Below are 27,592 nucleotides of genomic sequence, written 5' to 3'. Positions count from 1 at the left end.
ATTATTATAAAGCTACAGTAATCAAACCAGAAAGAAGCAAAAAAACAAAAAAAAACAAAAACCCAAATTAATAAATTAGACTTCAAAATTAGAAACTTCTGTTTTTCAAGTCATTGTTAAGATAATGAAAAGACATACTTCGTATGTCTGATAAAAGACTTACCTAAAATATATAAAGCACTTCCAAACTCAAGAATAAAAAAACAAACAACCCAATTAAAACATAGGCAAAAAGATGGCTTCATGTGCATAGCCATATGTCAAAATTTACCTAATTGCACACTTTAAATATATACGGTTTGTTGTATGTCAATTATACCTCAATAATCTGACTCCTTCACTAGACTGACAGCTTCTCAAGGGCAGGGATTATGTATTATTAACATGTGTGCCTACATTAGCATCTTGTAATGCAAAAATATAGAAGCAGTTGAGTAAGTACTTGCTGCATAAACATAATTAAGGAGCAAAACAGGAAGAATACTGAGGTTAAAATAATGAGTCCAGAAATACTTAATCTGGACTAAGTATTATATAATTGACATATTAAAAAATTCATTTACAAAGACAGTGTGGCATGGCAAAAAGAGCACCACACTGATATTAAGAGTCACGAGGAACCCAAAGTGAATCCTTAAGTAACCAAATCTCATTGGACTTCATCTCAACATCTAAAAATTAGGCTTGTCAATATTCTTATATTGTTTACCTCATAGAATAGCTTGGAAAACCAAATAAGACGAGTTTAAAATCCTTCAATACCATACACAGGTTGGTATTGGTGTCATCAGACTTAACTTTGTAAGGGAGTAGAGAAGCCAAAGATATATGACTCTATTTATGTGGGGTTTAAAAGACACGTGGTCTACTGGCCTGACTGGGAATAAAGACAGCCGGGAATAGTCCTGTTCTTTTGCTTTTTGCCCTGCAGTGGACACGCCACATTTTCCCTGTTTATTATTATTAATAATAATAATAACAATAATAATGCCTACTCTGATCTCTTAATTATGCAAATAAACACCTCTTCTGTCTTTTGAAAAGTGGTTGAAAAATATAAAATATCAATGATCAACTTCTATTTCAAATTAGGATGGTTTCTGTCTTCTCTCCTAAGAGAAACAAGGTTAGGTTTATTTCCTTCAGGTTTGGGAAATCAAAAATGCACATACAGATGCTTTTGCTCTAAACAAATTAAATCCTGAGTTTTCTAAGTAAACATCTTTCAAAATTATGTTGTTTGTTCTGAAAAACAAATGCCCTTAGCTTGCTTTACATTTAAATTTGCTGATAAACTTCTCTGAAAATGCAAAGGTGAACAGTGATAACAGCAAAGAAGAGACAGAAGACAATGACCTTTGTGATAGCTCTCTCTAGGAATATAGCCTTAAGACTTCATACACAAAGACAAACTTTCACCTAAGTTAAAAACTTTTAAGGAACCCATTTAAATCTTTTTAACAGCTCATTACAACTTTATGAGTTCTTAGACTTTATAGTAGTAAGAAAAATTCTTATTTTCTTTTACTAGTAATGAAAGTTTATCATGAACACGCAAAAAATATTTGGAGATTAAAGAAATTCTACTTACTAATGCGTTATGCCCTTAGAAAGAAGATTTATACAAAAACCATCTACCCCACTTTTATTAGTATCATTAAAACTGGTGATTATGCAGCAGAAAAAAACACTCTTGCCTTTCATTCCCATGATTAATAAAAATTAAGAAAAGCCAAACTCCAACTTTATTTGGATCTTTCCCAATGAGCTGGTGTCATTTAGTAAGCACTGGGCTGTTTTTGTAGTGATGGGCACCTCTAGTGTTGTTAACTCTATGAAAAGTACCAGTACCATAAGCAGTGGTGTCTGCTTTTGTCTTTTCTATCAGTTCTACTGACACTCACAAAAGATATAAGGACCTGTGGTGTTTGGGACGATTTGATTCACTAGAGGGCAGGTTTTATATTAAATGTGTCAACATTCTGCTCAGTAAGTTTCATGTCTAGGCATCTGCTTTATGTTCTCACCAAACAGAAACAACAAAATAATCTCCCAGCACCACAGTAACACCTTTTAGTATTGAAGCTTTTACTGGATGTTGTGAAGGAACACGAGAGAGGGGAAAAAAGGGGAAGACTGGAGTTTTAATTCTTTTCCTCAATCTATACTTACTGAAAGGTTTTAACCCATGACTGCTCCAGGGAGGATCACAGCAAGTAGAGGGATAACACTGTTTGGATAAAAGTATTTGCCTGTTTACATGACCTGTTTCATATTCATTTAAAAGTCTGATACCAACCAGATGCCCCACAATGATGATAAATTTAATTTATTTCCAATTTCTCAAACTCTTCTACAGATTCAGGCAGCACAGTCACAGCCATTAGCTCACTGAGCCTGGTTGAATCATTGAAGGAATGGAATTGATCAGGCAGATAGACTGCAGTGCATACTTAAGAGTCTCCTAAGAAGGGAGATGGCAGAAATCCAGCATCAAATAGATGATGAAATGGCCATTTCCATTAAGGGAACATCACATCACAGATATTAATTAGGAGGCACTATAATAGAGTTAAGTGGATATGGGGAAAAAATGCTGAGTTAAAAGTCACCCCGGGTGTCCTTAGCCTGAGGTAATTACAGGTCTGAAGGTGAGTCATGGATCTGCAATTTTCCATCTATTTTACAATGGCTGCAGGTAAGTTAGAGACCAGATATAACTCCAGAGTGATGATGCTTTTTTAGATTGGGGACAAACTATCCTTAAAAAAGAAAAAAAGTCTAATGTTTTCCTTTTACTATTCCCAAGGAAATTACATCCTTTATTTACAGAAACATTAATGGGAGATGACAAGGGACTTACTTCCCTAGTACAACAGAAGTGAAGCAAATGAAACAAATTAGCTTTGAGTTAAAATGCCCTGCATTCTACCAACTTTTTTATTTCAAGAATGTAAATTCATCCTAAAAAACTGATGGGATATTTTGTTCTCAGTCTTCAATTCAAATCTAGCTTAACTGCTAAAAATTAAAAATCTTTTAAAGTATTATTTGATACACCCAAATGCTGGAGACGGTCACATTCCAGAACTTCAGTGCTCTCTAAAACTGTCTGAGATCAATATTCAAAGTATTCATTTGCCCAACAATGGATTTATGACAGTTTAATTTTTTTGTTCTGTAATTCCTTACACTCTTTTCTACCCTAACAACTTCTAACTACACCCTTCTTATCTGCATACATAATAAACAACAAATGCAGATAGACAACCAATATGTGAGTTGAGACAATGCTGAGAATAAAAGGGTTTTATCTTTCTATTTCACTACAGTTTGGATCACAACCTCAGAATTCTGGATGAAATACTTCAGGTTATTAACTTCAAATAGCTGCAGTTCTATCAAAGAAGTAATTCCTTTGCTGAAGTTCTAAACTTCCTACATAAACTCAAACAACAATTTTTATTTTTTGCCTTATCTCACCAAAACAGCAGAATCAAAAGTATATTGTAAGAAATAATATAGGATTATCTAAAAGATGTGGAATAACTCGTTGAAAGCCCTTTTATCCACAAGCACTTATCAAAGATACGGACACATCAACAAAAACAATGGAGTAAAAATCTCGGAGAACTCTTTCCTGCATAAAAATAATGAGAACACTGGCAAAACTTGTAAGAATCATCTTTTTCTGAACTGTGGGAATTAACCAAAGGCTTGCAGCAGTCTGAGGAGTGTTTATTAAAGAAAAATTGGCTGAATATTGGTAAACACAGTGAGTTGTATGGTGTTTTGACTTGCCATATTCCTATTCCACTTTCCCAAGCTCTGTAGTAGCCTTAAAAACCAACAGCCTGTAATCAAAGCAGCCTGGTTGCCACCAGAGGGGGCAGAGAAGGGTTGAGGCTCCTTCAAAGCCCCATTCTCAAAGAACTGTAATCATCTGACCTGTCTGGTGGTTCCCTGGAAGACCTCACTCACAAGGCTGTCTTTATTTGACCAGACTTAGACTTCGTCCAGGGTGAAAAGCCTAATTCCCAGGGGTGTTTGTTGAAAACAATTATAGTCAACTGTTTAACAGTGTAGCTGCCTGAGGCATTAGATTACAGTTGGGGTAAACAGGCTAACCAAAAAGCTTCAGAGGAAAAGCTAAGGAATGAGAAGTACTTATGGGACTTTGAAAAGTTCTAAGTACCCTCGGGAATCTAGACGTCTACACACATGCCCATGGCTGTACACAGGCTCAAGAAAGACCTGAGAAGGTCCTAACCTCTCCCCTCACTCTGATCTTGAGGCTCTGTGCAAGCAGGAAGGAAGTGTCAACTGCCTGGTGGACTGTTGAAGGCAGGCCCCAACATATACACAGAGCCCTTTGGCAAAGACTGACTTACTGGCTCTAGGCATTTAAGAAAATCTCTGTCCAATCATTAGGTAACTACTAATCTAACCAAGCAGAGACTTTAGTGGCTACACATGAAAAAGAATACAGTCTTCACAGAACTAGATTAGGAAAGTCACTAAACAAACAGCAACAAAAACAAACTCTGGGAAAAGGAGAAAATCTGATTTCAAGAGTTGGCCCATTTAAAATGTCCAGTTTTCAACAAAAAAATTGAGACATGCAAAGAAATGAGAAAGTAGGGTCCATACTCAGGGAAAGAAAGTATTCATTAGTAACTGACCCACCCTGAGGAGCCCAGATGTTGGACTTACTAAACAGAAACTTTAAGTCAGCTGTTTTACATCCATTAAAAAAAAACTAAAGGAAATTATGTCTAAAGAACTAAATGAAAATATGAGAATAATGCCTCACAAATAGAGAGTCTCAATAGAGATAAAAATTATTTTTAAAAAGAATCAAATAGAAATTCTATAGTTGAAAAGCATAATAATTGGAATAAAAATTTCACTGAGGGGATTAAAAAGCAGATTAGAGCAGACAGAAGAATCAGTGAACTTGAAGATAGGTCAGTAGAAATTATCCAGTCTGAGAAACAAAAAGAATGAAGAAAAATGAACAGAGCTTCAGAGACCAATGGGACATCACCAAATGTACCAACACATGCATAACAGGAGTCTCAGAAGGAGAGAAGAGAAAGGGACAGAAAGAATACTTGAAGAAATAATGGCCAAAAATTTACCAAATGTATCTAAACATTCAAGACATTCAATGAACCCAAACAGGATAAAGTTAAAGAGATCCACACCTATACACATCATAAACAGTTAAAAGACAAAGAGGGAATCCTGAAAGCAAAACATAAGGAACAAAATTTAGATGCTCTCCTGACGGTTGCCTACAAATGTATCTGAGATGTGTGGTCTCAGAGTCTTAGTTCTGTCATGTACCTCTTTGGACATAAATTAGTTGAGTTATACATTTGATAAAACTAACAGAGGATGGTTTTCATCCCATTGTAATCTTTGAAAATAACAATCAATCAAATTCTCCTACACTTAGCCTGTTAGTCTCCTATACTAATCTCAAAGTGGCAATAGATTCAAAGAGGAAATAAGAAATCCTCCTTTGCAGAAAGAAAAAAACATCAGCAACTGATGACTGATTATGGCTTTTATATGGGAATGTTCTTTTAGGTACCTGAATAAAAGGCTTAACTTCCCTATAGTGGCTGATTAAGAGTTTCTTAAGAGTTATGAGTTAATCATCAATTTTTTTGGTAAATTACACACGAGAAAATACTCTGACATAGTGATATTGCAATCTAAAGAAACTTAAGGAAAAAAAATGTAAATCTTGATTAATAGGCCTAAAGTATAAATTTGACTATGTTTCCTTCTCTCCTCCTCCCATAATAACTTAAATCAAAGAGAGGCACTAAGATAATCACACTTTTTCTCTTAGGGTTAGAAATTAGAATAAACATAAGGCTACTGATTTATTTCCCTTCTATAAAGCTCACTGTTGTACTGACTCTCTCCAAACACTGTAACTGTTTTGTATACTTACATAGTGTGTTCATACTGAAGTACAAAAAATCACTTTGGAAATATAATGGAAGAATAATAATAGGATACATGCTCAAAGACATATCACTATCTTCTTTTTAAGGACACCATATCATAAAATTTCAAACTGGAGAGTAGTTTAATCATTTTTACCCTTGTTCCTCAGATAAAGATACCAAGAAAGAAAAAGTGGGGATAAAATGTCTTACTCAAGATTATGAAAATGAAACTGTAACAATTTAATAAGAACAAGTATAAATTAATGAATTAAAATATTGGGACTAATGCCCACGGTAGAGAAAAGCTACCATCTGAGTGGCCTCTAGTCTTCATGATAGATCGTCACAGATGGGGAACACTACCCCATTGTCCAGACTTCTCAAAACTAACCTGTGATGATAAGACATTCATTGTGATCCAGCACCTCAGTGAAGAGCCGTGAAACAATCAACTCAGGGTTGATTAAAAAGCGGATTTCTTCTTGCACAAGTCCTGCACTGGTTACACCACCTCCAACAAAACGGTTTGCAAAATCCACCTATTTGGGAAAATGTGGCATGTTAAATGACAATTTAAAATACCTACATATATGATAAAGAAGTATACTCCCTCTAAGCTCTGATCTTCCTTTCCTTTCCCACATAAATCAATCCCCAAATTAGTAATCTTCCCAGGGAGAACAGATTGTGGTTGACTGCACTCTTTCCACCTCACTGCAGTTAACATCTCTGGATATTTCTTTGGATTCCAAAATGTTAGAAGGAACATGGAAAATAGAGTTTTAGGCAAAAGCCTCAATGTAATTATATGGACTCTTGTTTATAAACCTTACCTGTGCTCCAAGGGCCACAAATCAAGGGAGGTTTTTATCTGGAAAGGTTTCAAGATCACTTCTCCACCACTCTCTACTCAATTTCCATTTATGTACTTCATATGACTTTAATATAATTATACAGGCATACCTCATTTTATTGCACTTCGCTTTACTGCACTTCACAGATATTGCACTTTTTACAAATTGAATGTTAATGGCAACCCTGCATCTAGCAAGGTTATTGGTGCCATTTTTCCAATAGCATTTTCTCACTTTGTGTCTCTGTGTCATATTTTGGTAATTCTTGCGATATTTCAAACCCTCCACCAGCAAAAAAAATCACGACCTGAAGGCTCAGATGATGGCTGGCATTTTTTTTTTAGCAATAAAGTACTTTTTAATTAAGGCATGTACATTTTCTTAGACATAATGCTATTGGACACTTAAAAGACTACAGTATAGTATAAACGTAACTTTTATATGCACTGGGAAACCAAAAAAATTCATGTGACTCACTTTTTTGCAATGGTCCGGAAACGAACCCATGGTATCTCCAAACTATAGTCTATACCTTTCTTATATAATATGGAAATTAAACACTTGTCCTTAAAGGTTTGAAAAGTTTAGGATTTAACCTTTTTGGTAACTTTTTTCTGTTGTGAAAGAATACAGGGATGAAAATTTGTTCCTTCTAAATTCAACTGCAAACCCCAAACTGCAAAAACATTGCAAACTTTAAAAAAAAAATACACCTAAGGGGAAGAAAAATGAAGACAAAAAAATCTAGTTTAGCAACAAAGATTCAATAAATTAATATCTCCAATTTAGTTTAAAACTATATGTAAGTTTTCTATGGAGTACTATGATGGCATCCCCAAGCTACTATTGATAAAGGTGAGTTACACAATCCTCAAGAGAAAGCAAACTCAACTTGCCAGAATTATTTGTTTGTCTTAAACTTACTATGCACTCCAATGTGTCCAATGGTATGCTAGGCTCTATGGGGCAATATGTAAGAAATAGTTTCTGACTTTGTCTTAGATTTTTCTATTTGGGGAGTTAGATTACACACATACACACAACTTGTGTACACATACAGTCATACACAACTCCCCCCGCCCACCACCAGAATTTAGTAAGTAATGTAAGAGAGGCTTCTATACTATTTAGGAAAAACACAATCCTGTGTCTCTTCTTTACTCTCACACTACTACCACACTCTCGACACTTCTGACACCAGATGTGTGGATTTTCCACATATCAAGCAATTCTGCAACACCAGCTAGGTGTCCTACAATCCAGTTCAGTTCTGACACTGTCTACCTGGAGTTAGTGAAAGATCCCACAGGCTAAGGATTCAGTCTTACAAGACTGCCCCAGTTCAGATGACAATCTCAAGTCCTAGGTTGTCACCTGTACTTCTAGTTGACCAGCTATAAATTGGGGTTCCCATGACCCCACCCGGGGCTTGATGATTTGCTAGACTAGCTCACAGAATTCCGGGTAACACTTACTTACATTTACTGATTTATTAAAAAGGATATAATAAAGGATACAGATGAACAGCCAGATGTAGAGACACACAGGGCAAGGTATGTGGGAAGGGGCACAGAGCTTCCACGCCCTTTCCAAGCAAGTCATCTCCCAGCACCTCCGCATGTTCACCAACCCCAAAGCTCTCCAAATCCTGTACTTCTGAAATTTTTATGGAAGCTTCATCACATTCTCATGACCGATCATTAACTGAGTCTCCAGTCCCTCTCCCCCTTTCCCAGAGGATGGGAGGTAGGGCAGAAAGTTCCAAACTTCTAATCATGGCTTAGTCTTTCTGGTGACCATCCCCATCCTGAAGCTACCCAAGAGCCCACTAAGAGCTGCATCATTAGAACAAAAGACATGCCTATCACTCAGGAAATTTCAAGGGGTTTAGGAGCTCTGAGTCAGGAATTGGGGTCAAAGACCAAATACTAGAACAAAAGATGTTCCTAGTGCTCTTACCACTCAGGAGATTACAAGGGTTTTAGGAGCTCTGTGCCAAGAACAGGTTGTAGAGACTAATATATATGTTTCCTATTATTTCACATACACTTTCAGACTATTGTCAAGTATGAGATTTCGTAAAACTTGTTTGTGATCTCTAAAGCAATTATAAGAAATGGTAATGTGAAGCCTGTTTTACAAAAGAGTAAAGAATATGAATCTTTTGACACGTAAAAATATTATATGTGAAAAGAGAAATTAATAGAAGATAAAGTAGTCTTCTTTCACTACAGAAGAACTTAGAAAATACTGAAAAATATGACTGGACAAGTTCTTGAAATGAGTTACCAAAGTGAATCATTTGGGTTTATATTCTGTCATAATAAATCAACACTAAAACTTTAGCTTATATAGAAAAATAATTTTGGTTATACTAGTCCACTGATTAGAAACAGTCACCTATGAAGTCTTTATACATTTATACATTGGATGATTTATAGCTTAAACTGCTCAATTAAACAAGTATTGATGAAATATTACGCTGTGAACCATGGAATACAAAGATGAATAAGATGTGGTTCCTGGTTTCAGAGCATTTACAGTCTAGATGGGAGTGAGGCACATAAGTAGAATGATAAGATGATTATTAAAGAACCTATTAGGATGTATTTGATACTTTTCAAATAATACAATTAACTAAAATTGGCGCATGGGGAGGATACGGGAGCGTTACAAAAGGACGTGGCATTCAATTGAGATTTTGCTGACAATCAGGCTAAGGGAATAGCTGCAAAAGGACACAGGAAAAACCAATGTGTAAAGAGCTGTATGAGGAGAGTGGTAAGCAGATTCCTCATGCCTGTCTGCAGTGTACAGTATGTGGAGAGTTAAAGTTGGTAATGAGCTGGTCTGGGGTCCAAGAAATTTTTACTTAATTCTGAGGATTCTGCGAAAGATTCTAAGAAGAAAAGTAACAAATGTATCTGTGTTTTAGGAAGATAATTCAGACTAGAGTTTAAAGAATGAACTGGAAAAGTAAAAGCAGAAAGGCTGGCTAGGTAAATACTGAATAGTTTAGACAAGCACTACTAGGGCCTCAAATAGGTCAGTGGGGAAAGAAGTGAGACCCAGCAAGGAAATAAAATGGACAGCTCTTGAAAACTGAGAGACTGGCTAAGTATCATGGTATTCGGAATACAAATGAGAAACAAAGAAGGCTTGAGATCAGCTAAGCTTAATTGTTACTGGAACAAGATACATAACTAAATTTAAAAGATAAGCTCTATCCAATCTATGTACTACTTGGAAATGATAAATGAAATACATTCAATGTGCATGCTACTGTTCATTCTTTGAATAAAAGGCCAATATTTTTTTTTTTTTTTTTTTAATGAGGATCTTGAATCAGATGCGTATGTTTTGATTGATTGATTGATTGATTGATTTTGGCTGTGTTGGGTCTTCGTTTCTGTGCGAGGGCTTTCTCCAGTTGTGGCAAGCGGGGGCCACTCTTCATCGCGATGCGCGGGCCTCTCACCGCCGCGGCCTCTCTCGCCGCGGAGCACAGGCTCCAGACGCGCAGGCTCAGCAGTTGTGGCTCACGGGCCCAGCCGCTCCGCGGCATGTGGGATCTTCCCAGGCCAGGGCTCGAACCCGTGTCCCCTGCATTAGCAGGCAGACTCTCAACCACTGCGCCACCAGGGAAGCCCCAAAAGGCCAATATTTATTACTTAAAAGGTATGCAGAGAAACAAATACACTAAACTCAATATGCTTCTGAAAGCAGGGGTCTTTTAGAAAATCAGTTTCTACTACTTAAAAAAGTTCTTAATAAAACGCTCTCTATTGCAGGTGAGAAACCTGTTCCAGTACATGAAAACAAGCATATGAATGCTTCCTTATTTTTAGCCATTTTCTAACTCACTTTACTTTAAAGCTACTTGTTCAGCTTACTCAGTTCTGAATTATAACTTGATGAAAAGAGAGAAATGATAACACTCCTTAGAGAGGTTTTGTTGTTGTTGCCATTCAGCATAACGTAATTTATACGCTACACAAGGAGATTTGGAGCACTGCAATACAATATTCCCTGATCTCCTGGGGATACATGGCATGGGTAGGGAGAAAAATAAATAGAAGCCTTTATGGTATTCTTTTAATCTACTGAGGTTTCACATTTCATCTACAGTACATTCCAGGGAAGTGGGGAGAATCTCAACCTTGAATGTTGTTGAATAACTCCTTGCTGAATTGTACTGTAATGAAAGGTCAGCATTCCTGTGGTGCTAACCACCAGTAGCTTTGTTTATTTCACGTGTATTAAGCTTCCCTCAGGTAATCCAAGATGTTAATGTAGGAAAGAACCTTGTCAAGATGGAAATGTGGGGGAAAAAGTGATAGTCATTCGAAACAAATTTTAGCCTTATTTCAAAATTATTGTTTTAAATAGAAGAAAAAGGACTTATTAAATATAAATATGAAAAAATTTAAGTACAGGACAAATATTAATTCAGTTATCCTAATTATTTTGGTCTATAATTTTAATCACTGGGAAGTGATTTAAAACAAAACATGGTTTGCGCCTGAAAATTTTAAATACAAATATGTCTAAATAAAAGGCCATTCTAAAACAAATGTAGGCACTTAGAGCATACGTATATAATAACTAGCCAAATGCAAATCAGTCTAGTCATTTTATAATAAAAATTAAGTTATTCACACAAATAGTCCATTATCAGGCAACTGCTTTATTTAACTTCTGACCCTATATAAGCATTTAATAATGATCTAAGAAAAAAATCAGCTAGTCTCAGTATAAACAAGATGGTGTACAAGCTTCTTTCAAAGAAAATTAGGATTACAATGCTCTTCTAAATAAGATTAGAACACAAAACACTAACATTTCATCTCTGATTAGTGATTTTTTAAAAAAGATCATTATAAAGCAAAAGGAAAGCACGTGTTCAGGTTAGGTGTTACAACAAGTTAAAGCTAGATACAGTGTTTTGTTAACTCCTTTTTCCAAAATATATTTTTTTACATAATGGCAGGAACACAGATTAATAACAAAGATTGACAGATGGAAAAAATTACTTGCTCTGAAACAGGGAAGAGATGGCAAGTATATTTGGCTCATGTGCCTAAAACTATTACACATGGGAGAGAGGACTTTCTTATCAATCCGTTTTAGATGTCTGCCTCCTAGACCTAAACAAAGTTGGTGGCAGAAAAACATCTCAAGCTGGTCATTTTTTAGGGCAGAGCAAGAGCCTTTAAAGAAAGAGAACAAAACTGCCTGGTGACAGCTTGTCAAGACCATACCCTGGGAACTTCCTCCACTGTCAATCTACAAGCTATATCTGAACCAAGAGGCCTGATGTTGTCCAGATCTTGGATTTTCTGTCAAAGGCTTTTTAAAGAGGCACACGTAAGAAACAGAGAACGTACATCGGCAGATAACAGTATTACTGAGGCTGTCAAGGTGATCTGTTTGGTGTTTTTCTCCATTCTGCTATTATGCTTCATTGCATTAAATCAGCTTAGAAGATAAATAAACAGCTTTTCATATTTCCTTTGCTGTTGGAAGCTTGACAAGAGACAGTCGTCCCTTCCCCCCACACCCCCACTGCTGTAATTCTCCTACCTGTAGCATGCCTTGACCATTTCCTTCTATGGTACCTTCGTAAGTGACATGCAATCGAGTCAGGAGTTTTTCACATCTACGATTTAAAAAGATATTTCCTTATTTATTTTTTTAATAGTAAGTATTTCACTACAGAAAAGTCTGAAAATACAGATTAACTATAAAAGAAAAATTGAAACTATTCCAAATCTCAAAAATCAGAAATAGATGCTTATTTACTCTTAACATTCTTGGGATAGTCTCCCCCAATTTTTCTTATTCACATAATTAAATATACACATTTAAATTAAAATGGGATAACATACTGTTTTGAAAATTGTTTTGCCCTTACAAAATATCAGTTTCTCCTCTTTTTTTAAAAATATTTTTTATTTTTTATACAATTTTTAAAGGTTACTTTCCATTTACAGTTATTACAAAATATGGGCTACGTTCCCCATGTTGTACAATACATCCTTGAGCCTATCTAACACCCAACAGTGTGTACCTCCCACTGCTCCACACCCACCACCACCGGTAACCACTCGTTTGTTCCCTGTATCTGTGAGTATCCTTCTTGTTATACCCAGTAGTTTGTTGTACTTTTTAGATTCCACATGTAAGTGATATCATACAGTATTTGTCTTTCTCTGACTTCTTCCACTTAGAATAATGCCCTCCCAGTCCATCCATGTTGATGTAAATGGCAAAATTTTGTTCTTTTTTATGGCCGAGTAGTATTCCACTGTATATATATACCACATCTTCTTTATCCATTCATCTGTTGATGGACACTTAGGTTGCTTCCATATCTTGGCAACTATAAATAATGCTGCTAAGAACATTGGGGTGCATGTACCTTTTCGAATTATTTTTTGGATATATGCCCAGGTGTGGAATTACTGGGTCATATGGTAGTTCTATTTTCAGTTTTTTGAGAAACCTCCATACTATTTTCCATAGTGGCTGCACCAGTTTAAGTTTCTCCTCTTTAAAAGTTGAAAAACTTCTCAAAATATTTTTAAAAATTAAGATCTATGAAATTTTATTATTATGCTAGAGTTGGCAACCTAAGGAAAAATATAGAAAAATTTGACAAAAAGGTATATATGATTCTCAGAGGGGCTCTATTTTCACTAGTGTGGAAACCGTGTATGTGTGGGGGGTGTCTTGATGAAAATACATGCTACAGAAATCCTGATCTATGGTATTTTCATATTAATAAAATTGATAGATAAGTCTAGTACCTGTAAGTCACAATTATTTTCTTTCCTTTTCATAAACCATGGTCAATGAGGTGTTTATGGGGTTCAGATAAACTACCCCCAAATTTGGCATCTTGGCATACTGAATATTTTAAGCTGAAGAAGTTTGAGAAAATGGCAGAAGCAGAAAGGTCACTCTGACCTCCTCCCCATCTCACCTCTCTTACCTGCAACAAGCCATAAAACCCTCACATGAGGGACCCTACCTATACCTGGAGGAAAGGAGCATTGTTATCTCTGCAGACAAAGAGATGCCAAGAAGAATTCCAACAAGCAGAACTTGCTGTTTCCCCCAGTTTACTTCAATCACCTCATACTCTTTTTACATATCATATTCCTCCATGACTGTCTATTCTTCATCAAACCTAGCATAAAAGTACATAGATCTGTTTCTTTGGGTCTTCATTTCCGCATAAAGGCTCCTGTATCATGCAAAACTTATATAAAATAAATTTGTATGCTTTTCTCCTGTTAATCTTTCTCAGTTTAATTTTAATACCCAGCCAGGGACCCTAAGAGGATTGAGGAAAAACTTTTTCCGGCCCTACAGTGTTTACCTGCTTAAATCATATTAAAAAAACAATTCCTTTTTGTTAATAGCAGTTGATGATGACATTTTTCCTTAGATTTTTTACTCCTGATTACTTACTGAATAAAAATAAATAAATTATAATAGAATGTAATAGGTAGTAAACCCCTAACTTATACAGAGTGGCATGAATTTTTGGAGGAAGGAGAATTATATATTTTTTAAAACAATTATATTTTTAAAAAAATTTAGCTGGGAAGCACTATTTATTTATTGGGATTTGCTTTTATCCTGGTATCAATGAGTCCAAATACATTTCTGGTAAAGCTCCAGTCCAACAGACTGACCTTACTCAGAAGGTAAAATAATTCAGTACAGATTCTGTTCTAAAAGCTTCATTTGTATTAACTTATTTAATCTTCACAACATCCCTTTTACTATCTCCTTTTACAGATGGGAAAATAAAGCACAAAAAGCATTTAAGTAACCTGTCCAAGACTAGTAAATGAAGCAACAAAGATTTGAACCCAGAAAGCCTAAGGTAATGGTTCAAGCTCTTAACTAGTAAGCTATGCTTTTAGAAAAATTACTTTCCAAATCTCTTGGAGAAAGTTAGTACCATAAGTTTGATTATTTTTAACTTCCCTTTTTTGCAGGGTCCTACTTTCCTAGCTATTTTATTCCAAGGGAGACTACCTGTGAGGATACTACTGAAAAGATAAAGAAGCATGATCCAGAAATCTCATCTGCTGTCAACTATTCTCTGTGACTGTAGTTGTCACCATAGTATACTTCTCAAAATTATGAATTGCTAAAAACTATTTTTTTAAAATAAGCATCCTCCAACTTCCTAATAGGTTTCCCCTTCTGGGCCCAGCAAATTCTTCATACCACTGCCCCAGGAATCAAAGACAGATTATTCTGGTTCTCTGTGATTAACTAAGCCTGGCTAAGGTATTTATTGATAGTCACAGGGTTAACTATAATGCCAGAATCTTGAAACTCAGAAAAGCCTCTAACTTCCTGGCACCCATTTAGTCCCTTACTCTTGGGAATACCAACAATCCTCATCTCTTCTTCATCCTCTCTCTTTAAGTGAACACATGTTTCTGGTTCTGTGGAATCTGGGAGATGGATTTTAACTGCATTCTGCAACTCACTTAAGAAGCAGCTAAAACAAAAAAGAGATCAATGAAATTTTTTAAAAAAAGTATGAAAAGTTTCAAGTTAAATTCTGCCTATCTAGGTTAAGGGGAATATCTTGATCTTATTTAAAGAGTAAAATTATCTTACTGACACAGCAGCCTCACCAATCTCTGCATTTTGACCTATCCCTTCTCTCCCAGATGGTGTACAAATAGGTGTCCTTTCACATTAGTGCCAAATGAACGCCAGATGCAGAGTAGAGATCCTGAGCTGAATTAAAAACAATCCCTCTGAATGATCTATAAAATCTACACAAAAGCAACATGAACAAAAACATCTGTGTTCCTATTAGAGACTAATAGAAGAGCTAAGAAAAACAACCTTCTGTACTCTAGTCTGGGCAGATAACATAGCAGATTGTTACTTTAGTTCTAGGCACCATATTTTAAGAGGGACCAATGGCCTAGGGTACATCAACAGCAGAGTTAAAGGGTTTACAATCCATATTATATGTGAAACAGAAGAAATGAGTAGTTTAGTATGTACCTGTGTGTATTGTTAGAGGTGGGAGTGGATCAAGAAAGCATTAAAATACATGAAGAAGGGTCAAATGTTAAAGAAAATTAGTTTTATTTATTGTAGCTCCAGAAGGAAGAACGAGGAATGGGATTTGGCGGGGTGGGGAGATTTTTGGAAGACAGACTTTTTTAGTAAATGAAAGTATTAGACAATAACACAAGCAGCCAACAATGGGATAGACTGCGGCCAAACTGTGAATTTCCCATCACCAGGGCTGCCTAGTCTCCATCTGTTATAGGTATTACAGAGCTGATTACTTTTAGTAGGCAGCTGGACCAGATGACTTCCTGGGGTCCCTTTAATTTCTAATATGCCATGATTCCGAAATGCTGTACATGTTCCTCTTCCTTTCTGACTCAATTTTGTTCTTGTTTTTGTCTTTCTTTTGGTTGCTTAATCTTTTATCCACTTCCCTCTGCTAATAATCATCTCAGCCATGCAGTCAGCCTCCTAAAGTAAGTTTGTTTTTCTTTCACCTCACAAATAAACATCTTTGATGGATGAAAACACAGGAAAGCCATCTAAGCATATGTGCTTTCTCAAGTTAGTTCCTTTAAGAGTGAGTCCCTTTCATCACTAATTCTAAACAAAACAATTACAAACTACAATAAAAATTATTAGAAAATGAAGAGGCACTGATTAACATGAATGCACATCCAAAATATACATTTAGTATGTTTAATCATGTCCTCACATGCACTGAAAAAGTAGATACATTCTTCTCTAAGTGCTTTGGGGATTTGTTCCAGGTTAGAAAATGTGTTGACTATTTCAAGGCACTAAGGAACTCACGTATCTGAATAAACTCAGATTGCTTATTATTCTCCTCAGTATTTGCAGGTAAATAAGAAAAAACCCTAGTAAATTAGCAACTTCCACAAAATTGCCAATAGTACATGTTGACAGCCAAACGTCAAAACTCTTGTCACTCAGACAAATACTTAGTAATTACGATTTACATTTTAGTTTAGTAAAAAAAAAAAGTTCCTAATCTTGTCCTCCAGAAAGAAAAGAGATAAAATACAAACATTAACCATAAAACCAAGGGTAAGGAGGAACATTAAATATTGGTGTTTAGTGTTAGTGTCTTCACACAGAAAACTCCTAAATTCTAAATAGGACTTTGTTTCAGAAGACAAAACTAAGGCAAAAGAGTAGAAGTGAAAGGGTTGCAGACTTTGATTCAAAAGGCATGACCTTTCTAACAATGAGAGCTATCAACTGATCATTTTAAAAAGAAACTCCCTGGTACTAGGGCAATTAGGAGGTTGGGAAACCATCTTTTCAGGGGCTGTAAAATACAATCATCTCATGGTGAAAGAGTCCTTCTAATTCTAAGATTCCAGGATTATTTACATTATTATTACCTTTCCCACTCTGGAAAATCTTCAAGACTCTGTCTTGTAAATGTCACCAACCCAGTAGGTTCTACAAAAGCAATAAAAGAGAAACACACCCAAAATAAGTACTGAGTTTGAAAAGACTATATATATTCAGTAAAAGAATGGGTCTAACACTGCCTGTAAAGCTAATCAGGAAAAACAAAGCCTGGTGCTGGAATACAACAGAAGATTGATTTAAAATCATATTATCCTTACAACAGGAATTCTTTCTACAAAATAGTAAATAAGCCCTCCCTAAGACACAAAACTATACAGAAAACAGCACGACAGTAGGATTTGCATGCTGGTACTTTTCGGTTAAGTTTTCCAAACTGAATATGTTTTTAAAAAATCCTTGGGGGAAAAAAAGATGCATAATGGATATAGCTTATACGACAAAGACAAACTAATTTTAATTTGTAAACTCCTCAAAAAAAAAAAAAAGCCTTAACCCTACACCTAAAGACTGGTAAATGTATACACATTTATGTGTTTTATAATAAAATAATATGTCTAAGATTAAAAAAGAAAATTGTTGGCATGTCCTTTGAGGTTGACACAGCTAAACCCAGGGCTTAGACAATATGCAAGTGCTCTATTTAAAGGCACCTCTGCCAGAAGGAGGAATTACTGTATTCTAAGAGGTTAGAGAAGAATGATGACATAGTTTTCCAGTAGCAACAGATATGAGAAGATCAAAATGCAGTAAATTTTAGAGGATAAGATCCTTTTTTGTTAGATTTACTTTTTTTTTTTTTTTTAAATAGTGGCAAAAGCAAAAAATAAATCAGCTGGCCAAAAGTAATTTGTTTGATTCAAATCAAAGAACAAACTAAAAAGGCCAGGCCATTTCTGTTTTCTTCTGTTTTAAAAAAAAAATGCTCTTAAGCAGAGAGAGATATGTCAGGAACTATTAGTGATAATGGTGGTAGAGTCCCAGTGAAAGCTTGGCAATCATTTCATTCCTTCGGATGATTCCACATTTCTCTGCTCTCAGTCACAAGCAGCAACAATTCAAAAATCATATGGAGGGCTTCCCTGGTGGTGCAGTGGTTGAGAATCTGCCTGCCAATGCAGGGGACACGGGTTCGAGCCCTGGTCTGGGAAGATCCCACATGCCGTGGAGCAACTGGGCCAGTGAACCACAGCTACTGAGCCTGCGCGTCTGGAGCCTGTGCTCCGCAACAACAGAGGCCGCGATAGTGAGAGGCCCGCGCACCGCGATGAAGAATGGCCCCCACTTGCCGCAACTGGAGAAAGCCCTCGCACAGAAACGAAGACCCAACACAGCCATGAATAAATAAATAAATAAATAAATAAATAAAATATTAAAAAAAAAAATCATATGGAGTAGTTATAGTAGAAAACAGAATTTTGTTAACATGAGTTACAAAATATTCTTTAGATGTCTAACTTTCTTTAAGACAAATGGATAGCATAGTTAAAATTCACAAGTCAAATAATTCAAACACCAGAGAAGCAATTCTATTAATAGGAAACTAATGTCTGTGTCATCATTCAATAATTTAGCAGAAAAGTAAGAACATTAAATGTCTCTCATATATACTAGGAGAGACAAAGAGAAATTAAAAAATGAAAATTTCTGGCAAAGCAAGAGAAAAGACAGAAGAACATGGCTCTTTAGATATAATTAATAACAAAAAAAAACCCTTGAGAACATGCCTACTACCTTTCTTCCATAAAAAGGCACCTTTCACACCAGAATAGGTTATTTTGGTTAATCAAATATTTCCTTTAATAAAATCACAATATATACTGCATATGAGTCATCATTTTTTTTTTAAGATCACCCAATTTTTTTTTTTAAATCTTTTATTTTTTTTTAATTTTTTCACCACACCGTACAGCATGTGGGATCTTAGTTCCCTGACTAGGGGTTGAACCCACACCCCCTGCAATGGAAGTGCACAGTCTTAACCACTGGACCGCCAGGGAAGTCCCAAGCCATCACTTTTTAAATATTCCATTTATAAGATAGTTTTATCTAAAATTATATTGAAAATAATTCAGAGAGCTCTTTAAAATCTTTCAGTCTCAAGAGCTTCACTACAAATATAAAATATATACTGACATCCTTGAAAAGGTGGTCCTGATGAAATTATATTTTATCAATTCTAAAAAGCATATTTTTCATGTATTAAGTTTCGGAAACTAGGACATATCTCACATAGTCAAAGGTATCTAGCCATTGCTACTGGTCTGCATTAAAGCTGAATTTTTCCAGAGAAGATGTGCATCTGCTTCTACCATCATCTGGGGCCACCACCAACCTGAAATCAGTCTGAATTAAATCTTCCATTGCAGGCTTCTGTGGATCACACTGGTAATATGACTTCAGACCTCAGACTTGCAGCTCGTGGTTCAAATTCTCAGGGGAGATTTTTTGGGTGCCCTCTCTACCTAGGTTGACACTTGTAGTTTCTTTGCTGTCCCCTTTCTGCATGGCCAAGTTAATTTCTCACTTATTCTTAGACTAAGGGTACAGACCTCTGGTATACCAGCTTTGTAAGAGATATCTCCTACAACTCCCCATCCTGAGAGTTTTTTCCTTTGTAGTGGTACCTAACATAATGAAACTTCTTATCATATATCATGTCCTAGAGTTGAAGAAATATGGTACTTTAAATAGGTTTCTATAGTTTCTATTCAGTAGACTCTAGAACTTTCTATAGAAACCTCTTTTATTCTATTTAGTATTTCCTCCTTAAGCCTGTAGCTTTACATCCTAAAAACCTATAGCATGTCTTACTATATTTCTACAAAGAACCAAATTACCATGTACAGTGAAAAAGAAAATAAAATGTCTAATTACAATTTAGTTTTTCAGCCTAATTCCCAATAGTTATGATGATTTAGGGACTTCCCTGGTGGTCCAGTGGTTAAGACTCCGTGCTCCCAATGCAGGGGCCATGTTCAATGCTGGTCAGGGAACTAGATCCCGCATGCTGCAGCTAAAGATCCTGCATGCCACAACTAAAGATCCTGCATGCCACAACCAAAGATCCTGCATGCCACAACCAAAGATGCCACGTGCTGCAACTAAAGACCCGGAGCAGCCAAATAAATAAATAAATATTTTTTAAAAAAATATGTATGATGATTTATAAATTTCTAGTTGAAAAAACAAAATTTCAGCTTTTTCTCTCAAAGTATTTAAAATCCTAAAATTTGGAAAGGTAAGTTGGTTTTTAGAGCAGACATGCAGGATTTGACTTCAGGGACACAAAAGTAAACCCTGAATTACTTAGAAACAGTAATGGAATTCATTCTATTTAGATTTACAATAGCAAAAAACATACTCATCTTTCTAACAAATTAGTACAAATTCTAATTAGGTTTCATGTCTCATAAGCCCCAGTGAGCCTTCACTTTCCTTACTATTTCATTCAGTACAGAGCACAAAACTAAAAATGATAAGCTAAGAAATAACTCCCTGCATGCCGCAACAAAGATCCACGTGCCACAATTAAGACCTGACGCAGCCAAATAAACAAAAACAAAACAAGAAAAAAAGAGAAATAAACCTCTATCAAAACAAGCCTATGAATTTTCCCCTTAAATTATCAAAATCCTGATCATTGATTTCTTTCCCCCAAATTTGAACAATGTCCAATAGCAATACATTCAAAAGGAAAAGAATGCCAAGTACACTAGGATGTGAGATTACTTACTAAGGGAAGGATATGAGAAAAATGACCTTAAAATAATTCAGTGATGTATTTTAAGACAATCCCACAACTTCGACAACCAGAACTGAAAAGAACTCATTTCACTTGACCTGTTCTACTTAGCAAAAGCAAACTTTTGAGATGTTCTGGTTTCCTTTATAATTGATTTGCAGGAAAGGCTACCCATGATAATAGCTAACATTTATTAAGCATGTAACTTCTGATTTAATACTTACAACTACCCTATGAGGTAAGTTATCATTATTCTTTTATTTTACAGATGAAGAAACTGAGGCTTAGAGATGTTAAGAAACTTGTCTGTGGGTCTGTGATCACCCAGCTCCTAGGATAAGGGTGGCAACACCCATCTATTATTAGCTGGTCACTACCAGCATTGGCTAGACATTTACCACTACTGCCTCAGGTGCTATGATTAGCCCCTGGGAAAAGAAGACGGCTGAGGTCCAACAGAGGAAGAAAGACAATGTAAACTCTAAGTACAAACAGTGTTTTATAAGAACTCTACAAAGGGCATAAAGGAGGCACAAAAGAGAGGGATGGGTAGTGAAGGCAATGAACTGGTTAACCTCTGCAAATAAACTAATTGTAATAGTCAATTGTTTCTTTAAATAAAGAATACCTAAAATGTATCTCCCAGTCAATATACTTTCTTTTGAAAGTATTAATTTACTATTTTTATTCATGAACATCCATTAGCGTATGTTACGCTAGTCTAATTTCAGAGTATATAAAACCCACACACATTCATAGCACACATTTACGTATACACACAACAAATGCATAAAATCTAGATATTGAATTATTATTGTTTTAATGTGGTTTGGGCAGGAAAGTGTACTTTAAACACAAAATGTTTTTGACCTGTCTGAACTGTCCCCCTCAGTGACAAAAATTACAGTAAGAATGAAAGGAATGTACTTTTCTCTGTGACTCTTCTAAAGTAGCAGAAGAGTGTTTTAAGCTTCTCTGGTTTCCTTGATGAACGTCCTTCAAACAACCTGAAAGAGATCGAAAATAAAAGAGGGTAAGGATGATTCTAAATGCCTTAATGATTCACAAAAAACTAAATCTATACTGCTACCAAGTAATAAAAGAAGCAATTTTTCCAGAAGGCAATTCTGTAACGACAGAAAACTGGAAAACTGGATTCAAACAGCATCTGGAGAGGACTGAGACCAACTAGAACCAGGCTTCTTCAAAGTTGTTCATGTCAGATGGCACTCTCTAACAACAACGTCCCTCCAGTCTATCTTTCTGTGGGGCACCATCTGGTCCCCCAAAGTCAATTAGGCCAGTGAGTTAATGCTTGATCATGGCAAATACTATATATAATTCATAATATTACCAGGTAGTTGAATGATTGAACTAAAATGGTATCTGAAAAAAAATCCGCATGACTGTTTGGGGGTGGGGTGCGGCTAGGACAACAAGCAGGTATGACAAGATACTGGCGGACTGACCAATCCTTGGTGATTAAACACATATACCCTTCGTATGGTAACCAAAACAATGCCTACCCTGTGTCATCCAGTTTCCAGCAACCTGGGCTTGCACTACTTAATTTAGTTTTCTTTGAAATGACATGGCATTGTTATTGGTAACTCATAATGCAATTTATCCTGAGGAAAGAAAAGCAAGGCTTTGAAAGCATATGACCTGAGTAAGTAGTTCACCAAAAGATTTCTAACACAAAAGCATGCTTTCAGGCACAAGATCTAGCTTTACAAAGGCATTTAAAAATTGCAAAGAAATTCTGTGGCTATAAACGATGAAGTATTAGTCATCTGCTTCTAGTCATATACTCTTGCTCTAAAACCAGAAACCCTTCAAGTAAGAGTCCACTTTAATAAGTGCCGAAATGGGTAAAATTTTTCATGATTAGAAAAACAAGCTTATGTAACTATGCAGAGAGGGAAAAGTTAATTCTATGAGAAAATCCTATTGAGCAAATGAAATGAATTAGGAAAAGGGAAGGAAATGTAGATTTCAAATGATCCTGTTTCCAATGATCTGAAATTCTTTATTCAGGGTCAATTTCTGAGAAAACAATTTACATGAATACTTATTTCCTGAAAAGAATGCTAAATGTCAGAAAGCATTTTAACGAAATCTGAAATCTAGTTAATGTTTAGAAGTAGTTTGAGTGCCTGTGTGAAAATTTTTTCTCATATAAAAGACTGTATTTTCTAAAATGTTTATAACAAATACTCTTAAAATCCAGCTGCCTGCTGAAAGAAAGAATCTTTGAGAACACAGGTTTCAGTTCGGTTTCTTCTGCAAAATGTCAGCCAGAATAGAGCTTGTTTAAATCAAAATGACAGTCAAAAATGAAGAAGCCACTTGGCAGTTTAATTAAACATCCTGTATCAAATAAATATGATTTACCGAATGAATACCTTGGGATCCATTGCAAAATCCCTTTCTAGGTTTACTACTTAGTAGAGGGAATCAGGATAAATATAAAGGCAGCTATCACCTTTTTTTAGAGATGAACTGATGTACTTACTATACAACTCAATTAAGGGGAAAAAGTTCCTCTTCCGTAGAACTGTTGCATAGTGAGTGAAAATGGCTATTGCCCTCAAGAAATAATTCCCCCAAACATAAAAAGCATCCCTAGCTTCAGCATGTGATCATTTATTTATAAAATCATGTAAAAGTTAACATATTTAATAACCATGATGGCAAATTATTAACCTTAGGAGACTCTTGGGACTACATATTTATTACCTTAGCAATATGGACTTTCCTGGAAAGATTATATGGCTGTTATTATCACCCACTACAAATGAGCATTAGTGTTTATTTTACAGGTCCAAATCTTATAGGTACAAATTAAGCAGAATCTCAATGCATTCTCTTTCTTCATTGCTCCAAGTCTAATTTCAAATCACTATGCAACCATATATGCTTTCCATCTTCCTGATGGAGAAGTGTGTGGGGGGTGGGGTCTGGGACACAACAGGAAGGTAGAAAATTAGGCAAGATGAAGCAGGTTTAAAACCTTTGCATCAATTCTCAGATTTCACTTTGTAAAATTTTAAAGTACCACGAATAGCCACCTAAATAAAATGAGTTATTCTGGTATGGAAGCAAGTGAAAATAACATAAAAACACAGGCAATCTGCATGAGAGAAAGCCACAAGAGCGATGTACTATCTGAAGGACAGCGTTTGGGGTGGCGGTGGGGGGTGGGGGGGGGGGTGGCGGGAGGGAGATAGACAAAGGGACTGAGGACAGAGCCCGAGAAAGGAAGAGACAGAAAGATGGGGCTGGCAAGACAGAAGAGAAAGAGACAGAAGTTAGGTTGAAGATAGAAGGAGGATATGAGAGACAGAAACTCACAGAGAAAGACACTCAGAGAGACAAACAGAAAAAGACAGAGACTCAGAGAGAATGAGACCTTCTCATAATAATCAAGCACCATCCAATTTTTTTTAACTCCTCAACATCATTTTTTGTTGTTGTTGTTAATTTAGATTTTCAAGTCCTGGATGTTTTTTTTTTTTTTTTTTTGGCCATGCTGCACGGCATGTGGGATCTGTTTCAAGACCATGGATCGAACCCGCACCCCCTGCAGCAGAAGCATGGAGTCTTAACCACTGGACCGTCAGGGAAGTCCCTGGATCCCTGGGTATGTATATTTGAAGGCATATTTTGAGTCAGCAGGCGTGCATGTAAACATGCACATAAACTAGGCCATAATAACCCCTCCACACATAGGGAAGACATTTTAGCATTTAACCAAATGATAATTACAGATTATTAAAGAAAATAAACAGAAAAAGCCAGTTAGGCAACCTCACTCTTGTTCTAAACAAAACTTTTATTTTCAAGGGAATAAGTCAATCAAGGGTCAGCTACTTATTAACTGGTGTTTTTCTTTCCATACATATAAAGAGAAACATAGTTTAATAAAATCTTTCCCTGAATGGAATATTGATAACATTACTAGAATTGGATTCTAGACACACACATACTCCCATGTGATTTCAAGTTAAGGATTAATCCTATTAGTATACAGTAAATCAAACCTAAAGCACTATAACCTCCACTTTGAAGTGGAAGCAAATGATAATCCGGAACCCAGCCAGAAAGTCATTCTTGGCTTTTCTGTGAAGCACTGTGCCATATGGCCCTGACAGCATTTTCAATCCATGGAAGAGACAGATGTAAAAGCCTCCTGGGCTGACCACTGCTGCAACCCACAATTAATCTCTGACCATCAGTTTCTAAGCAATCTCAGAAGCATCGATGCTAATCACATTGGAAGCCTTTATAAGAATGTTTAGGCCCTGAAAGGCAAGCAGGGGAAAAGGTCAGGGGTATTTAACATAACTAAGCAGGGCTGGAAGAACACAACCATAAATAAAAAAGGGAAGACTTATTCAATTTATTGACGTCAGCCTGCCACCACAAACTCTTACCATTTTTCTTATTCAATCAACTGGCTAGCCTTTTGAGACTAAATACACTCACACACACACACAACTCCTAACTGGCAGAAACTATAAACAGCAATTATGCAAAAAAGAAAACATGACAACAACAAAATGCTCCATAATCTGCTTACCAAATGGCTCATCAAATTAGGTAGTTGATATTTCATAAGCCACACGAAAAATGGGAACTACTGGTTGTTTTTCATTTCTGGAGTGCATGCAGAACATTTTGCTCTTGAGAAGAAGTGAGACATAACGAAACAGCAATGAGTTTGAACAGAAGACAGTGTTCAAGTCCCACTTCTGCTACAGGTCATTTACTCTCATTGAACCAATTAGTATAGAAGCTTCCCAACTAGAAACTTCCAGAGATAGAATCAAAGTGAGCTGCCAATAGACAGCATCAATGATCACGAATAGTTGTGGTTGTTGGCTGTTTTCAGCTTATGAAAACACATTCATCTCACTGAGAGACAAGTGCAGACATCCTGACTGCTGAGGATTCCCTAAAACAACTGTGGAAACTACCACAGGTTTCACCTGCCTTAATTAATTTTCAGTGTTCTGGTGACCAAAAGAACATCCATCAGCCAGGAAGACAAGAGCACGCCTGGTTTCAAATCTTCAACAGACCTACTTAAACTCTTATTTGGTAAAAATGCTACTGGGATACTGCAAGCTTAAATCCCTCATGGTCATTCTGGACTGGAAATAATTCTTACAGATCAAGGATTATTTCTAGGGATAATTCTAATTTCTGACTACCTATGATGTAAAAAACTATTAATCTGATTCATTCAAAAAGAGGCTTCCCTGGTGGTGCAGGGGTTAAGAATCCACCTGCCAACGCAGCAGACACGGGTTTGAACCCTGGTCCAGGAAGATGCCACATGCCGCGGAGCAACTAAGCCCGTGCGCCACAACTACTGAGCCTGCGCTCTAGAGCCCGTGAGCCACAACTACTGAGCCCACGTGCCACAACTACTGAAGCCCGTGTGCCTAGAGCCCATGCTCTGCAACAAGAGAAGCCACCGCAATGAGAAGCCCACGCACTACAATGAAGAGTAGCCCCCGCTCGCCCCAACCAGAGAAAAGCCCGCCAACAGCAACAAAGACCCAACACAGCCAAAAATAAGTAAATAAATAAACAAAATTATTTATTTTTTTAAAAAAAGAGCCCACTGATATGATGCACAGAAAAGGACACAACATCAGTTCTCTCCTATTTCTGTCAAAAATTCAGTGACCTCACTCCATTTGTGAAAATAATGTCAGTCAAACCCAGACTGAAGAACATACTACAAAATAACTGATGAGTAGTCTTCAAAAGTGTCAAAGTCATGAAAGAAAAGGAAAAACTAAATAACAGGGTAGAGGAGACTTAGAAAACTACAGCAGTCCCCCCTTACCTGTAGGAAATTCAAGACTCCCCGGTGGCTGCCTGAAACCTCGGACAATATGGAACCCTATGTATACTATGTTTTTCCCTATAGATATATACCTAACGATGAAGTTTAATTTATAAGTTAGGCACAGTAAGACATTAACAACAACAATAACTAATAATAAAGTAGAACAATTATAATAATATACTGTAATAAAAGTTATGTGAATGTGGTCTCTAGCTTTCAAAATATCCTATTGTACATATTTAATGCCTTTTCCATCAACTAAGCACTTATCACACACATTGGCCATAACTTGTGCAGTTTGAGGTATAACAGCAAAACTACCATAAATTTCTTTTTCCTTCTTCTTAATTCCATGGATAGAAGCACTTTACAGCTTTTCTTTGTCATATCCCAACTGCCATCATTACTACTCATGTGCTTGGGGTCCATTATTAAGTAAAATAAGGGTTACTTGAACAAGCACTGCGATGACTCAACAGCTGATCTGATAACCAAGACAGGCTACTAAGTGACTAACAGGTGGGATACGCTGCACAAAGGGATGATTCATGTCCTGGATGGGAAGGAGTGGGACGGTACAAGATTCCATCATGCTACTCAGAATGGTGTGCAATTTAGAACTTATGAATTGTTTGGAATTCTCCATTTAATATTTTCAGACTGTGGTTGACTGTAGGTAACTGAAACCATGGGAAGCGAGCCACAGATAAGAAGGGACTACAGTAGGGACTTCCCTGGTGGTGCA

At 36.3% G+C, this 27,592-nt stretch overlaps 1 protein-coding gene across 4 annotated transcripts in view; it reads right to left on the bottom strand.

The window, feature by feature from the left end:
* The window catches only part of PARG (poly(ADP-ribose) glycohydrolase), a 119,471-nt gene that overhangs the window by 34,327 nt on the left and 57,552 nt on the right, over positions 1–27,592 (bottom strand). For all 4 annotated transcript variants that reach the window (XM_057530707.1, XM_057530704.1, XM_057530705.1 and 1 more), the window contains 4 exons: positions 21,912–21,991; positions 17,269–17,329; positions 12,404–12,479; positions 6,358–6,505 (listed from right to left, as the gene is read on the bottom strand). In XM_057530707.1, coding sequence (XP_057386690.1) covers positions 6,358–6,505; positions 12,404–12,479; positions 17,269–17,329; positions 21,912–21,991 — 365 coding nt within the window. The remainder of the gene's footprint in view (positions 1–6,357; positions 6,506–12,403; positions 12,480–17,268; positions 17,330–21,911; positions 21,992–27,592) is intronic.

Source organism: Balaenoptera acutorostrata, chromosome 16, assembly GCF_949987535.1.
Source record: "Balaenoptera acutorostrata chromosome 16, mBalAcu1.1, whole genome shotgun sequence".
NCBI classification, from domain to species: Eukaryota; Metazoa; Chordata; class Mammalia; order Artiodactyla; family Balaenopteridae; genus Balaenoptera; species Balaenoptera acutorostrata.
Note: the sequence above shows the minus strand (reverse complement) of the source record. Positions and strands in the feature narration are given on the sequence as shown.